This window comes from Tachysurus fulvidraco, chromosome 26 (genome assembly GCF_022655615.1).
Source record: "Tachysurus fulvidraco isolate hzauxx_2018 chromosome 26, HZAU_PFXX_2.0, whole genome shotgun sequence".
Taxonomy (NCBI): domain Eukaryota; kingdom Metazoa; phylum Chordata; class Actinopteri; order Siluriformes; family Bagridae; genus Tachysurus; species Tachysurus fulvidraco.
In genome coordinates this window covers 5,331,200-5,346,430 of record NC_062543.1, presented here as the reverse complement: position 1 = coordinate 5,346,430, position 15,231 = coordinate 5,331,200, and the positions used below count along the sequence as shown (strand labels likewise).

The window sequence follows — 15,231 nt, the reverse complement described above, 5'->3', positions numbered from 1 at the left end:
CTCCGTTTGATGTATCCCGCCTGCTATGATTTCATTGGACGTTACCTTCTGAAAAGCAACGCGAGTCCGTGTTCTTAGAGCCAATCGCATAGCAGGAGGCGTGCCTTATATAGAATACGGGTGTAGACAAATGACGCGTTAGCTACCGGTAGAGCGGGAAGCCCGGCTGCTCTGCTGTTGCTCCGTCAGGAATCACCGACTGACTCAGACAGACTCGCCCACCTTCGAGACTTGCTTTTACCCTCTCTTCGTTCGTGTCTCTTCGCACCATGGACCGAGAGCACTTTGTATACCAGGCGAAACTGGCCGAACAAGCAGAAAGATACGACGGTAGGTGCGCATGCTGTGTTTGTCGCGTGAGGTTTACAGTGCTCGCGCTGCTTATTCCACACTTTCTCCTGTTAGCTTCCCCTCAGAGGCCCCTTTACAAGTCGTTTTAATCCTCCCGAGGTCTGAGTCGGTCGGGACCGTGGTGTGAACCTTCTTCGCTACTTTATTTCGTGTTGTTTATGCGGGGAAAACAGCTATTTGTATTAATAATCACAAAGTAGACACTCTTTTATTCAGCCTGAATGATTAATGGGAGGGGGGTAGTGTTAGCATTAGCACTGAGGCCTTATTCTCTGTGTGTGTGTGTGTGTGTGTGTGTGTGTGTGTGTGTGTGTGTGTGTGTGTGTGTGTGCGCGCGCGCACGTTACAGCCCCTCCAATCTCAATCTTATTCTTTGCAGTTAGCATATAGTTTAACATCGTACATAAACAATTAAACAACACAATTGTAAACATCACCTGATGTTATTGAACGCGCTGATTGTAGCTCTGTTCATTTTCAGGCTAACGGTATGCTAGTATGCTAACACTGTATCACCGTGTCACGTTATTGACTTAAATATTGGCCCGTTTGTCTTTTAAAGTGGTTTTCTGTTTAGTTTATTAAAACGCTGTTGTACCATAATTCATCGAGGTAAACTTGCACTGCGTTGTAACATACTTTATCATATTGTACGTAATAACAAGCACAAGAGCCGTAATAATGTTTAGTAGCGTTAGCTTCAGAATATTAGTGAACAAGATTTGGGCAGAGAACTCATTTTATTTCATAGCTTGTCCTCCTGACAACATTATTTACCATCTCGTACGACTCGGTAAAACTTCAGTAGTTTATTTAGACAAAATTCCCCCTCCTTTAAAAGCTAGCTTTAACGTCTTAAAGTCTTTCTGACTGATTAGCCATCCGTGCTGCGTTCAATACACCTAAACGGGATTCTTTTATACGAATTTGGTTGAATAATTAGCAAATAAAAGAAATCGTATCGTTGTTCTCTGATGAGCTGTTTATCTTTAATGAAACCGCGGAGAAATGGTTTTCAGTGTCGATCAAAATATGTAGCAGTGTAGTGAAGGTTGCATCATAAACACACATCCTCTATGCTTCTGGAGTGAACAGTAACAAGGTAAACACTGGCACGAAACACTGAATTAAAGGAAGAGTTCACTCTTATACACACAAAATACGTTCAGATTGAGAGAATTGCTTTGTGCTTAATAGTTCTGGTCCTGATTAGCTGGTTTGTGGAGTTTTATGGTTATTGCTGTGAGAAGCTGGTGCTTGTGTCCTTGCTGACATCACAGGGAACATCGCTGTTGTTTGCACAGTTAGAGCTGTTTTTAATAGGCAAACTCCTTTCAGCAATCTTAAATATAAGGATTAAAGCTCCGGTTTTGCTGTGGACTTCCAAGTACAAAAGACTAAGGGCTTATCTTTGCACACAGGGAGTGTTTTTTCCAACAATGGTACAAGTCAAAATAACTTTTAAACAAAAGATTTTGGTGCAAATTTTAGGACTTAAAGGTCCACGATGCAATCCATCTATACGGTGCTGAAGATCTAGGCCTGGATCATCTAATGGGGCACTCAGATTCATGATCTCAAGATGCTCATGTACAACATGATGCAGAAACATATTCTTGGTTGTATGTTTTTTGTTGTTTTTTTTTTTCCCACTGAGCGATTCCACAATAGCTGCTTGCCTCGGTTCCGTTTTTTTTTTGTCCAGGTATCAGGCAAGTTTAACCTGGATTTATGCACGGAGCTAAAAATAGAGCAGATCAGTTAGATTTGTTGTGTGTCATGCCAGAAAAAAAGTGTAGTATAGCGTGATAGACATTTTCAGTGTTTCAGTTTAATGTCTCAAGTTTTTTTTTTTCCTCCCAGCTTTTGGGGGCAACATCACAGTATGTTTTCAGAAATGTTTTGTTTACACTCCCCATAATCTTTGCAAGACAGAATCCCAAAGTTACAGTTAACCATGTTATCGCTTCATTAGTGTATAATGTAACCGCATTGTAAAGCTTGAATAGTGCACTACATACACATGTTTGTGTTTGTCACCATGGTTGGATGATTGTGTTCCTTTGGATTGCACACCATATTCTCCATATTGGGTGTTAAAAATATTGGCACCCCAGACTTCGTGCCGCAATAGTAAATTTTTAAACTAAACAATTAGTTGGTTATATATAAAAGAGTGCTGGGTTAGTTGACTAGTTACTAGTCATCAAATTTTCCAGCTTTCTGATTGTACTGCAGATTCTGGATGTCTAACCACAGAGACTTTCTGCCCTAAATTAAAGCCAGATCTGATACACAGACCTGAACGTGTTGGTGCAAGTCAGGTCAGATATCTAGGGCACTGAAGAGAAAGTGGTGTGATTTTAAGGTTGTAGAGAGTAGATGCTAAGAGCAGATTGCTGATGAGAATTACGTGCTTGCACATGTATGTAGTTTTAAAGTGTTTATTATTATTATTATTATTATTATTACTAAGTATTGATCAATGTTTGTTGATCCAGAATGATTTATCAAGTGGCCTTTCTATGAAGCACTTTATGAAAATTTGTGTTGTCTGGTCATTAGGGGTTTCTTGTGTTTTTCTTGAGCTTTACTTGTGTGGCAGGTTTCTACTGACTAGTATGAGAAACAAACCATTCCTGTTGGTTTTAAAATTAGTTAGTTTTGTTACATTTGCTTTTTACTGGTTTGGTTTTTGTTAACGTTGTCAGTATTTGAGAGTCAGTTTGTAACGGTCTTCCTCGGAGAGGCTGTAGAGCCACTGTGATCCCGACCAGGATAAAACCGGTACTGAAGATGAATAAATGACCGACTGATTAGATTTGTATGTTTTGCTAACGAGTTATACTTCCATTACGGCGCTCTTAGGGAACACGGATGAAGTCTTCTTGTACAATGTCTTATGCAGGAGGCGGTGGGTGCAGCCGGGGTCGAGCCAGCCGAGCTCGTGTGTGTGTGTGTGAGAGAGTTCAGTGGTAGCGAGAGAGGGAGGGTTGGCAGGGGGTGGTTCTCATTCTCTTATATAAGCTCAGAACAGACTCATCCTTTCCAATCCACTTTGTGTCTTTCCCCGTGTTGGAGGGGTCCTGTTAGAGGCTCCTGCTCAACATCTTTTCATCTTTTCTTTTTTCCTTTGACTGGGAAGTGTAGTGTCTGTGGTGTTTTGGACGCTGTGGGAGGCTCCCGACCTGTGAGAATTCTTGTGCAGTGGTGTAATGGTGATGCCCCCTTCCTGCCCCCCACACCCCATTCCTGCTATGTCGTTCCACACTATGCAATCTATGTAGTCTACCTTACACACACTATAGATTTTTACCCATTTGTTCTCTTGTCTCATGTTTTATGTTTTAGTCATTTAAGTTGAAACATGCAGCGTAGAAAGGGCAGTATTTTGAGTTATCGATATGACAGTTTCCATCAGATTTGCTGTGATTAGACATTTTGCATCGGTTGAAAGGCATTCGCACAGGAAAGTATCGGGAATTTGCATCATGAAGTTTCTTCGGTGTTTCTAAACAACAGTATTGCCAGAAACGGCAGAAGTGTTGAGCGATCGCCAGATTACAAACTGCACCACAATGGATCTTAATCCATCAGCATTCTTGGTCTCTCTTTTTTTTTTTTTTCTTCTTAGAAAGATTGTGGACTTGACTGCATTTTAACTGTTACTTTTTACAATGTGTCCATCAAAGTACAAATAAAAAAAACCTTGCATCCGCCTTGGCGCAGAGTTCTACTACGTTATGCTGCTCCGCATTCCCATTCCGATGATATCATCCCCGTGCTCGCGCTGCTTATCTTCAGAGTGCATCTGTCTGTCTGACAGGCGGCTCCTCTGGGACCGAGTTATGAATCAGCTCCTCCCTGCGTGTTTGAGCTCGCACCACGCTTTGCCTACCACCTTAGGAATGGCCAGAAGCACACGCATACAGAGAACTGCAGCATGTCCTAGCATTAGCAGAGGGTGATTTCTTCTTCTTTTTCTTTTTCTTATGTTATTACTTCGAGTTTAATCCACTAAAAGCAGGTCCCGATTGAGCATTATGTAGTAACTCTGGGGCCTTTTCTGCATTCTGCGCAAAACATGCTGGCAGTCCACCAGCCTCTCCATTAGCGAGAGGAAGCGAGGTAGAAATGACACCGTTAAAGGACATGATCTCGTAATCTCTTTAATAATGATTTAAGAGCAGACAAACAGTCCAAACAAAGTACTTCATGCACAAGTATTTCCTAGTCAAGGTCTTTGTTACATACACACACACACACACACACACACCAGGCTTTAAAGCTGGTTTCTCAGCACCTGCATTAGTTGAGGTTCATTCAAATTGCGTGCTTCGTGGTGTTCTTGTTTCTGGGATTTAAATCGGTTCGGCCTCCATCCAGAGCCGTTCCCCCAACAACATCTAAGCGGACGAATAAAGAAAATAATTCTTGAATACCAGGAAGTAATTTGACAGTCCATTAGCGATTAAGATGTAACGAAAGTTATGAAGATAAATTAGATTGATAAAATAAATATAAATTATACACTATAAGCATTAGGCAAACGCAGTATTAACACTTTACTGCCATCAGAAAATCTGAGCAGTGTGAAGATTCTATTAAAGACGTATTCATGCTTCTTCCCACTGTGAGATGGGGTAAAGGGACCGGGCTTTCAGATTTAAAAAGGTTGATTTTTATTGTGAAGCATTGAGTAATAAGCTAAGTTTCAGGTCATTCTTCTACAGCAAGCGGAGTCACATAGTAACGACTTCAGAAAGGTAATAAACCGAATCAGTACAGAAGGGAACCTGATCTTAAGTACTACGATAGTGATCTATGCTCTCGGGTCGAGTTCATGCAGTTTCTTCTCAATCTGCTGACGTCGTCTTTAAACTAATAGCTTTTGTTGTGTAGTGCTGACACTTACTGAATGGCCAGAGGGCTCGAAACACTCTTTAAACCCGTCTTCCTTGTTCTCGGGTTTTTGAAAAACGATCAACCCTTCATAATGGCCTCCTCAACTTTAGGGTTGCCTGGCAACAAGCTCTGTGGGAAAGGTTAAAGGTTACTATGTTCTGAAATAGCTACAGCTTGTAACCCTTCCAACGTGAGAGTAACCAGATCTAGGCTTTAAGATTTATGTAAAAACTATATATTTTTAAATGAAAGACATTCGCTGCCAAAGTTAGTGCTGCTGTTATGGACCGTATTTATTTCATATAGCATGTGAGAGATTACAACGAGCAACTATTAATCTGTCACTTACAATATTATTACATTTTAGTTGCACTATTTTCTGTGATTCATTTTTTTTTTTCCCATCTCTTTTTTGGTATCATCCCCAAGCTTTACAAGTTTCCTCCATCACACAATAGGAGGATGGTTCAAGGCTCCTACAGACTTTATTTTGTCTTGTCTTGTTCCCAACACACACAAATCAGGTATTTATTGGTGGCCGGCTGCGATGTAGCGGATAGTCGAGTATATTTGTCCGGTGTAATTAAATTTCCCTCTCATCGGTGGTGACAGGTGTGTGTTTGTAAAGTGTTCTGTAGTAAAATATTGGCTCATATGTGCCTCATACATCCTGTCCACATGTGTACTGAGATCTTTATTCTTTATTTTGCTGTAACAGCGTTTCTCGTCTCTGGAAAAAGAAGCTTTACGAAAACATCCTGAAATCCTTTTCATGTGGAGGAGTAAATATTAGTGATGAGCAAAACCCACGATGACGGTCTTTAATGACACAAACCGAGGAAGAAGTTAATTAAGAACTACATGCATGGTTGATTACTCACGCGTGATGTGGCTTGTGTACATTTGTGACGCAGAAATGGTGGAATCTATGAAGAGCGTCGCAGGGAAGGACGTGGAACTGACGGTGGAGGAAAGGAACCTTCTGTCCGTGGCCTATAAGAACGTAATCGGTGCACGAAGAGCTTCGTGGAGGATAATCAGCAGCATTGAGCAGAAGGAGGAGAGCAAAGGCGGAGAAGACAAACTCCATATGATCCGCGTATACAGGCAAACGGTGAGGGCACATCTGTGTGAGATCTTTATTCAGTCTGTCATGTTGCTCTGTGGCGGCTTGGTTTGTGTCTCTGTACGATCTGGTGATAATCTCAAGTATTTCAAAATGCTGTTTTGTTTTGTTTTTCTTAGGTAGGCTTCATAATCATCTGTAACAGTCTACAGATATCTCAGGGCTAAAAAAAAAAGCATGAAATGATTCTCACTACAATCTCTCCTTTAGTTATGGTGCTTTTACACTTGTCATTTTTCCCCCTCGTGTGTTTGTATGTAATCGCAGCAAGGTGCATAGCAGCTGCAAGGTGGACGGCATGTCGGTGATTTCTAAAAAAAAAAAATATATAAAAAAAACGAGCTGGATGTGATTTTTCTTTCTTTATTTTAACTATTTGTTAGCAACTTTTTTAAAACGCTTTCCCAGCCAATCAGGTTGCACGTTGGAAAACAGACATTTGTGCCGCCGAAGACGCTTGTGGTGCCGAAAATCGTCACGTTCTTGAACGAATATAATGAGTGGTAACAATCTGACCGTAAAACATTTCATTGTCAACAACGTGACTGTTTTGTGGATTTATCTATTTATTTATTTATTTATTTATTTTTTTACACGTGACGTCCCACTTTAAATATAATCGCATGTGGACGTGCAGGCAGCTCTGATTCCCATTACCTTGTCTTAAAAGCTACAGCAAGTTGAAATGTCTTTTCTCTTTTATTACTCAATAATAAATATATCACATACGGTTAGATATGGTTGCTATGGTTACAGTCTTCATCATTTTGTGTGAACTTCCTACTTCATATAAGCACCAAAGTCACTCCATCTGGTGCTTCTTTTCTTTTTTTTTCCTTCCTTCTTTTCCCAGCAGAAACAAACAAAAGCACCCTTAGGTTATGGACTCTCTTATTTTTCTTTCAAGGTCATAGAAAACAGATGTTCTACAAAATACTCACGCAGGAACGATCTTCCACTGTGCTGTTTTTAACCTGCGTGGCCTTTCTACAATGATAGCGTTAGCCCAATCTTTTAGGAGGTAAAAGGCACAAGCTGGTTGTGTATCTTTACTTTAATTCGAAACATCTGTGTGTTTTAAGCGGTCGTGTAATACCGTGACCTGGTTTTATCGCACACCATTAGAGTTGATATTCTCGATATAAAACATTCGCCGTCTCCTTTCTAGGTCGAGGACGAGCTGAAATCGATCTGTAACGACATTCTGGATGTACTGGACAAACACCTCATTCCTGCAGCCAGCACGGGCGAGTCAAAGGTTTTCTATTACAAAATGTATGTCCACATCCATAGGGTTGAAATATTTCTACTGAATTTTTATTTATTTCTTGTCTATACTCTGCGTTTTTAATTTCTTTTGTAGACGTAAATTTTTTTTTATAGGTTATATAAGATATATCATGACCGTATATCTGTATATTGTAGAAATACCTTTTTAAGAAACACTTATTCCTTATTTCTACTGTCGTCGTCTTTTATTTATTTTTTTTTACGATGTTTATTACTCCGTGTCTAATGCAACGTTTTGGTGTCTGCATGTGTAAAGGGGGAAATTTTGTCATGTGGGATGTGGTAGCTCAGTGGTTAAGGTGTTTGACTACTGATCGGAAGGTCATTGGTTCGAATCCCAGGTGCCACTGGAGGGCCCCTGAGCAAGACCCTTACCCCTCAATTGCTCAGGTGTATAAAATGAAGTAAAAAATGTAAGTCACTCTGGATTAGAGTGTCTGCTAAATGCTGTAAATGTAGACACTAGTTATATTTATACAGTAACAAATTAAGTAATAAACATCTGACAGTTTGCACTTTTATTCCCTTCTTCCCGGTTCTTTTTCCACTGTAGTGAAAATGTAGTTGCACATTTTAATCTTGTAATTAATTTAGTATATAAATGCTAATCGTTCTCTTGCTTTAACTGATGAGAGAATCCGCGCGAAATAATTCAAAGTCGCAGTTATTTTATTTTATCTTCTAAGAAGTGCTTGAAAATAAATAAGGCTGATATTTTTCAATCCAAAGTTTAAGATTCAAGATCGTGTGTGTGTGCAGGAAGGGCGACTACCACAGGTACTTGGCAGAGTTTGCTACAGGCAACGACAGGAAGGAAGCAGCCGAGAACAGCTTGGTAGCATACAAAGCAGCCAGCGACATCGCCATGATCGAGCTGCCGCCGACACACCCCATCCGCCTGGGGCTGGCACTCAACTTCTCCGTCTTCTACTACGAGATCCTCAATTCTCCAGATCGTGCCTGCAGGTCAGCTCCAGATCGAGCTTCTGGCTTTGATCTGAAGGATCGTCTTGTTTTAAAGTAGACGTGTGCTGCTTATTGGGTCTGATGTCATCTCACGCAGATGACGGATCGGTTACGGTTACAGGAGCTCTCCTAAACATGCTGCATACATACTGTGGTGTGAAAGTGTTTGCTCCCTTGCTGATTTATTGTTTTGCATGCTTGTCACTCTTTGTTACAGACCATCAAACAAATTGAAATATTAGTCAAAAATAACAAAAGTAAACACAACGTGCAGTTTTAAATGAAGGTTTTTATTATTAAGGGAAAACAAAATCCAAACCTACATGGTCGCGTGTGGAAAAGTGTTTGCCCCCTAAACCTAATGACGGGTTAATCCGCCCTTAGCAGCAAGAACTGCAATCAAGCGCTTGCGATAACTTGCTATGAGTCTGTTACAGAGATGTGGAGGAATTTTGGTCCTCTCACCTTTGCAGAATTGTTGTAATTCGGCCACATTGGAGGGGTTTCGAGTATGAACCGCCTTTTTAAGGTCATGCCACAGCATCTCGATAGGATTCAGGTCAGGACTTTGACACGTCAACTTCAGTGTTCTTTTTGTTTTTCTCAGCCATTCAGAGGTGGACTTGCTGTGTGTTTTAGATCATTATCCTGCTGCAGAACCCAAGTTCGTTTCAGCTTGAGGTCACAAACAGATAACCGCACATTGTCCTTCAGGAATTTTTTTGGTAGACAGCAGAATTCACGGTTCCATTTATCACAGCAAGTCTTCCAGGTCCTGAAGCAGAAAAACAGCCCCAGACCATCACACTACAGCCACCATGTTTTACTGTTGGTGTGAAATGCAGTGTTCCATTTACATCTGGCGTAAAAGTGACGCACACCTCCCAAAATGTTCAACTTTTGTTTCGTCAGTCAACAGAGTAATATACCCAAAGGTCTTAGGGATCATCAAGATGTTTTCTGGCAAATCTGAGACAAACCTTTGTTCTTTTTACCCAACAGTGGTTTTCGCATTGTAACTCTGCCATGCAGGCCATTTTTGCATGGTCTCTTTCTTATGGTGGTGTCATGAACACTGACCTTAACTGAGGCAAGTGAGGCCTGCAGTTCTTTGGATGATGATGTAGGGGCAAACACTTTTCCAAACGGGGCCATGTGGGTTTGGATTTTGTTTTCCCTTAATGATGATAACCTTCATTTTAAAAACCGCATGTTGTGTTTACTTTATCTTTGAGTAATATTTTAAATTTGTTTGATCTGAAACGTGCAAAACAATAAAAAAAAATCAGGAAGGGGGCCAACACTTTTTCACACTACTGTAGATAAACAATATACAAAGTACCTTGTAAATACTGTACATTACAATTAAAGAGAGCTCCACACCGAGGCAGCTGTCTGCCGTGCCGTCTCGGTTCATCTAGCTTCTTTTTTTCTGCATGATCTTGCAATTAAAGGTGAAATTCATGAGTACAAATCGGAGTCATGAGTACAAATCTGAAGAAACATTTACCAAATGTGCAAAGAAAATCCCTCAAATCAGAGGGAGCTGGAGCTCAAGAAACGATTAGATTATTCTACAAACAACTCTCTTTTTAAGAAACCGTGTATTGCAGCCGATGTTTTGCTCAGTTTCTCCGTCTTCCCTAATATTCAGAGCAGACGCTGTTTCTGCAGTGCTACAGCTCTGCCCTTTGGCTCACTTCACACCTTGCTGCTCATTTCCAGAAGCTTGCAAATACAAATGCTGCAAAGAAACAAGCGCAGCGTTCACTTCCTGCAGTCAGGTTCGTTCAGGGTCGACTCTGGGGAAGATCACAGCAGCCGGAGGTGTGAAGCGCCTCAACATGATCGAGTCAGTAAACGACCGGCGAGCGCTTCGTACGTCCTGTTCCTGTAAAGAGATGTTACTTTGAAATGAAATCTAGAGTTAGAAGAGCTGGTTATTTATGGTTCGATGTCCGACTCGTGTGAGTCGAGCATGTCAAGCCATGAGGCGTTTCAATTCCGTGCCACCATGATTTAAACGGAGTGTTGAATATAATCACAAGGAGCAGCTGCTGTTCTGTGTGTATAAAATAAATAAGCTTGTCAAGTCAGTCACCAGAAATACAAAGTAATCGGACAACAGATAATGCTGACGTATTGCCCGCACCTTTACCTGTATTAAGCAATCTCTATTCTACTCGAGTAGAAGTTAGAAAACGCCCCCAGCATGTCGGCGCTTTTACATGATCTGGGTTTTCATGTTAGGACGTATTTTTCCTGGTGCAGTAACACTCGTCTGTCGAGCGTCCGGACATAAACCGCCACGATCCCTCACTGTTTTAAAGGAATGTGGCCGGGAAGATTTTTGCCACACGGCACGTGAAAATGCGGTTCTTTTGATCGTTCTCTTAACAATTTAGTAATTTAGTTAGACGAGTTAAACATCTGTATTGAATGAATCCCTATTACAGTTCCAGTATAAACCTCCTAGAGGTTTTTTTTTTTTTAAATTCTCTGTGGTGCGTTTGTCATATTCCCCATATGCATATTCATGACAAGCACACAAAAGCAGCTCGGGTGATCGCGTGGCATCTTTCTGATCGCGCCTCGTTTCTTTCATCAGCCGTCCAGATGAGCGTGATAGAAAGCTCCTGTTAGAAAAGCTGCTATTTACTGTGCGAGGTGTGAAATGACATCAAACCAGCCCTTCATGTCTTTGTGAATCATCAGTCGTGAGTCTGAGGCAGGTTTACAGCGGCTCTCTAATTCATCAGCCTAAAGGTCCGCTATGCATTTTTTATATATATATATAATGTAACTGCCCTTTTACACGTTCTCAGTTCAATGCAATATTTGTTTCCTTGCATTTGCACTTTTAGCTTATCAGCTTCTAATGATGTCATTTCTAGTGTCGAACAATATACAGATGGCTGACATGGTCTTAAATCTTCTTCATTGTGGAACAGGTCATTTCCTGTGGTTTGGTCTGTTGTCTCTCTCGTTCTGTCTCTCGTTCTCTCTCTCATTGTCTCTCGTTCTCTCTGTCTCGTTCTCTCTCTCTCTCTCGTTGTCTCTCGTTCTCTCGTTGTCTTTCGTTCTCTCTCTCTCATTGATTATATATATATATATATATATATATATATATATATATATATATATATATATATATATATATATATATATATATAATATATATATAATATATATATATATATATATATAAGAAATTAAATGTAGAGCATGTAGGGATTTTAATTGTTTATATATTACCTGAATATTAATTAAAAATATTAAATCATGTTTTATTTTCTAAGCGCATTGTTAAAAGTTCACTCATTTTTAGGAAAAGCTCCTTTATTTTTTTTTTTACAATATGAAGAAAGTTTAAACTGGAAACACTTCTTTCTCAGGTCTGATCTCTGACCCGGTTGTTTTCTTTGAACAGGTTGGCGAAGGCGGCGTTTGATGATGCGATAGCAGAACTGGACACGCTCAGTGAGGAGAGCTATAAGGACTCGACGCTTATCATGCAGCTGCTACGTGACAACTTGACACTATGGACTTCAGACATGCAGGGTGACGGTAAGAGTGCGAGCAGGACCACCGAGGCTCTGACACGAGTCGAGCGCTGAGCCCTGATTGGACGCACGGTTCACCTCAGACACTTTCTATAGAGCGCATAATTTTTCATTCATTTCAGCTGATGCTGGTTCTCTGCTTTATTTTCCCCTTCATGTCCATGTATTTTTCATTTCTAGTCTATTTCCTTGTTCCTTTTCTTTTACAATTTCTTTTTAGTTATTATAGCTTAACCCCCTGTTTTTTCCATTTCCCTTCTTTTTATTTTTTATTTATTTTAATTTCTCTTTGTTTGTTTTTATTTATTTATTTATTTATTTAAAATTTGTAATTGTTTTTCTATTTCCTGCCACCTATGTTTTTTCCTTGGTTTGCCTCTCTCTCTCTCTCACGCTCCTCAGTTCTCTTACCCCCCTTATGCTCCCCAGTTCTCTTGCCCCCCCCTCTCTTATGCTCCTCAGTTGTCTTGCCCCCCCTCTCTTATGCTCCCCAGTTCTCTTACCCCCCCCCCCCCCATCTCATGCTACTCAGTTTTCTTACCCCTGTCTCTCTCTCTCCCTCCTCTGTGCCACTGGTGTAGATTTGTAAGGACCCTCCCCCCCCATTTCCCACTATAGCTCCTTTTTGTAAGTTCTCTCTTCTCGTCTTTTCTTTCTCACCCCTGCTGCTCCTCTGCTTCTCACTAACTACAATGCATCCCACTGTGTCCAAGTGAAGATCTGCTCACTGCATCGTTCTCAGAGTTCTGTCACAAGGGCCTTGTGATTCTCCTGTTCACGTTACATTGGTCAACCCTCGAAACGTCTGCACACGTCTGAAATCGTGCTCCGGCAAGGCCAGCCTTCATGACGTCACTGATCGCTATTTCGGTTTCCCTTTTGTTTCTGGGCTTTTGTGCCGCTCCTGTTTAATTCCTCACCACACGTCGACGTTAGGCACTCGGCCGCTCGGTCGCCTTGGTTACGTTGCCAAGCAGCAAGCTGCCGAGAAATCCTAGTGGGGTTCCTGTGCCTGTAAATGAAGTTCTAGTCCGACTGACGTGGCCTTGTGTAGTTCATGAATTTTTATATACACATTCAGTGCAGCACCTCGTGTCTTAAACACACTCCGTCTGTTGGTTTGGAACACTGTTATATGGTGTGTATGCATGTGATTCTGTAAGGTAGCATAGCACTCTTCCACAGGGCCGTGCGACCCCACATTTTGTCCTTATTTCCGTTGCCAAATGACCCTGAGAACCCTTGCTTTCTGCAAAGTGCCACAAGTACCGGGGGCATACAGATGGAGCTACAAATAGAACTAACACAGCAAAACACTAGAAATTACAGCAATGTCCTACGGAAAAGTGCTTTTAGATATGGACGAATCCGTAACGAGCTGTGACGCACACTCACGGTCCACTTTATTGCACAATGTGACACATACTTCATGGTACATCTGCACATTCATGTAGTTCTCTAATCATCCAATCGTGTAGCAGCAGCGAGTGCAAGAAGTCATGCAGATGGAGGTCAAGACCTTCGGTTCACGTTCACATGAAATATCAGACCTCTGTCTGCATGATCGTGTTGCATTGTGCTGCTGCCACGTTGGCAGATTAGAGAACTGCGTACTTAGTGCATGGTGAATAGATTCACATATTCAATTCATTCCTGAATGTATTACAATAAAAGTGTGAGAGAAACATTACTGCGTGTTTGTACCAGATTAGATTTTCTTGTTGAATCTCATGAGAGCTGGTCTGTTCTTGTCGCAGGTGAAGAACAGAATAAAGAAGCACTGCAGGATGTGGAAGATGATAACCAGTGAGACGTCACCACTTGGGAAGCCTCTCTCTCTCTCTCTGTCTGTCTCTCTCTCTCTCTCTCTCTCTCTCTCTCTCTCTCTCTCTCTCTCTCTCTCTCTCTCTCAACCCCCCCCCCCCCCCCCCCCTCAGGTCTCTGAAACAGCTCCGAAGTCGCTCTGTCTTTTCCAGCATTCACTCTTTTTCTCCCGTACGTCAGGTTTGCGCTCCGCTCTTTTGGGTTACACCCTGGGCATTTATAAATGTTTTTCTTCCCCTTTCCTGCCCTTGAACATGGAACTGTCCACATATGAATTGACCTCTTGAGCGAATAGGCATTGTGGAGAATTTTCCCCTGCTGGTTTATGTTGTATTAAACTTTTCGAGTCGTCTGCGTACGGGCTTGTTTTTATGTCTCGTTTTGCTTTTAATTCAGCGTGTGGCAGCGGTACGGCGTCGTTTGCCTCCGTTTCATGATTGGCAGCGTCATCGCTTCCGTAATCACACACGTTGCTGACTCGGTCATGGCAGTTGGGATGCTAATTCTCAGCTGTCTGATCTGGGAGATGCAACACCATGCAAAGGGAATAAATCTTTCCTTTGCTTGGGTTTTTAAAGGGATACCTGTTGTTGTTAAAAATTTTAGGTGCCCGTTTTAAAGCAGGCTTTCAGAGCCGTAGTTTTGCCGCCAGTCCACTCCTGTTTTGCACACCAGCTTCTATGCAGAACGACGATCCAGCACTATGTCAACATGTGCTTCTGTCTGACCATTCAAGGGGAAAACCAACCCAGGGGAACTCCTCACCTTTTTTCTTTTCTTTTCTTTTCCCCTCTGTTCAGATCCCGGTTTCTTTCCCACAGCTTCACTCCTCTTTCACGCTCCCATTTTTCTCTCTTGCTCTCTACCTACAATTTTTCTCCTCACCTGTTCAGTATGTGTAACTTGAATCTGATTTGTACTACTGGATATTCTGATTGGAGCCAACACACACCATCTGTATTCAACTGAAACACAGCATGGGATTAACCTTCAAATAAAACCAAACCTAAGTTAAAAACACGGTGTTTTGAATTCATAGTGACGACTCGCGACACTCTGTGCATCCGACAACGTATTTAACGTTGAAAAAGTGGGTTTATTGTCTGATTCAGTGATTTTTGCTGAATCCTGGGAACATTTTGTAGAGCATAAATGAAAGCTTTTATTTGTCTTTAAAAGCAGAAGAGTATAAAGGGAGATTTCAGG

General features: G+C 41.4%; 1 protein-coding gene across 1 annotated transcript; it reads left to right on the top strand.

The window, feature by feature from the left end:
• The first annotated feature begins 107 nt into the window (after positions 1–107).
• LOC113634130 (14-3-3 protein epsilon-like) lies at positions 108–15,043 on the top strand. The gene is made up of 6 exons (XM_027132871.2): positions 108–330; positions 6,171–6,370; positions 7,551–7,657; positions 8,432–8,638; positions 12,069–12,205; positions 13,959–15,043. Exons 1-6 carry the CDS (start codon positions 270–272, stop codon positions 14,009–14,011), a joined length of 765 nt encoding a protein of 254 aa, XP_026988672.1. The 5' UTR covers positions 108–269; the 3' UTR covers positions 14,012–15,043.
• Positions 15,044–15,231: the final 188 nt, after the last annotated feature.

What these genes read in the sequence shown, in the direction of transcription:
- LOC113634130 (XM_027132871.2), top strand. Translation starts at nt 270, where the DNA reads ATGGACCGAGAGCACTTTGTATACCAGGCGAAACTGGCCGAACAAGCA. An exon ending in AAGGTTTTCTATTACAAAAT is followed by an intron (nt 7,658 to 8,431) that starts GTATGTCCACAT and finishes GTGTGTGTGCAG; the next exon opens with GAAGGGCGACTACCACAGGT. An exon ending in TTCAGACATGCAGGGTGACG is followed by an intron (nt 12,206 to 13,958) that starts GTAAGAGTGCGA and finishes TTCTTGTCGCAG; the next exon opens with GTGAAGAACAGAATAAAGAA.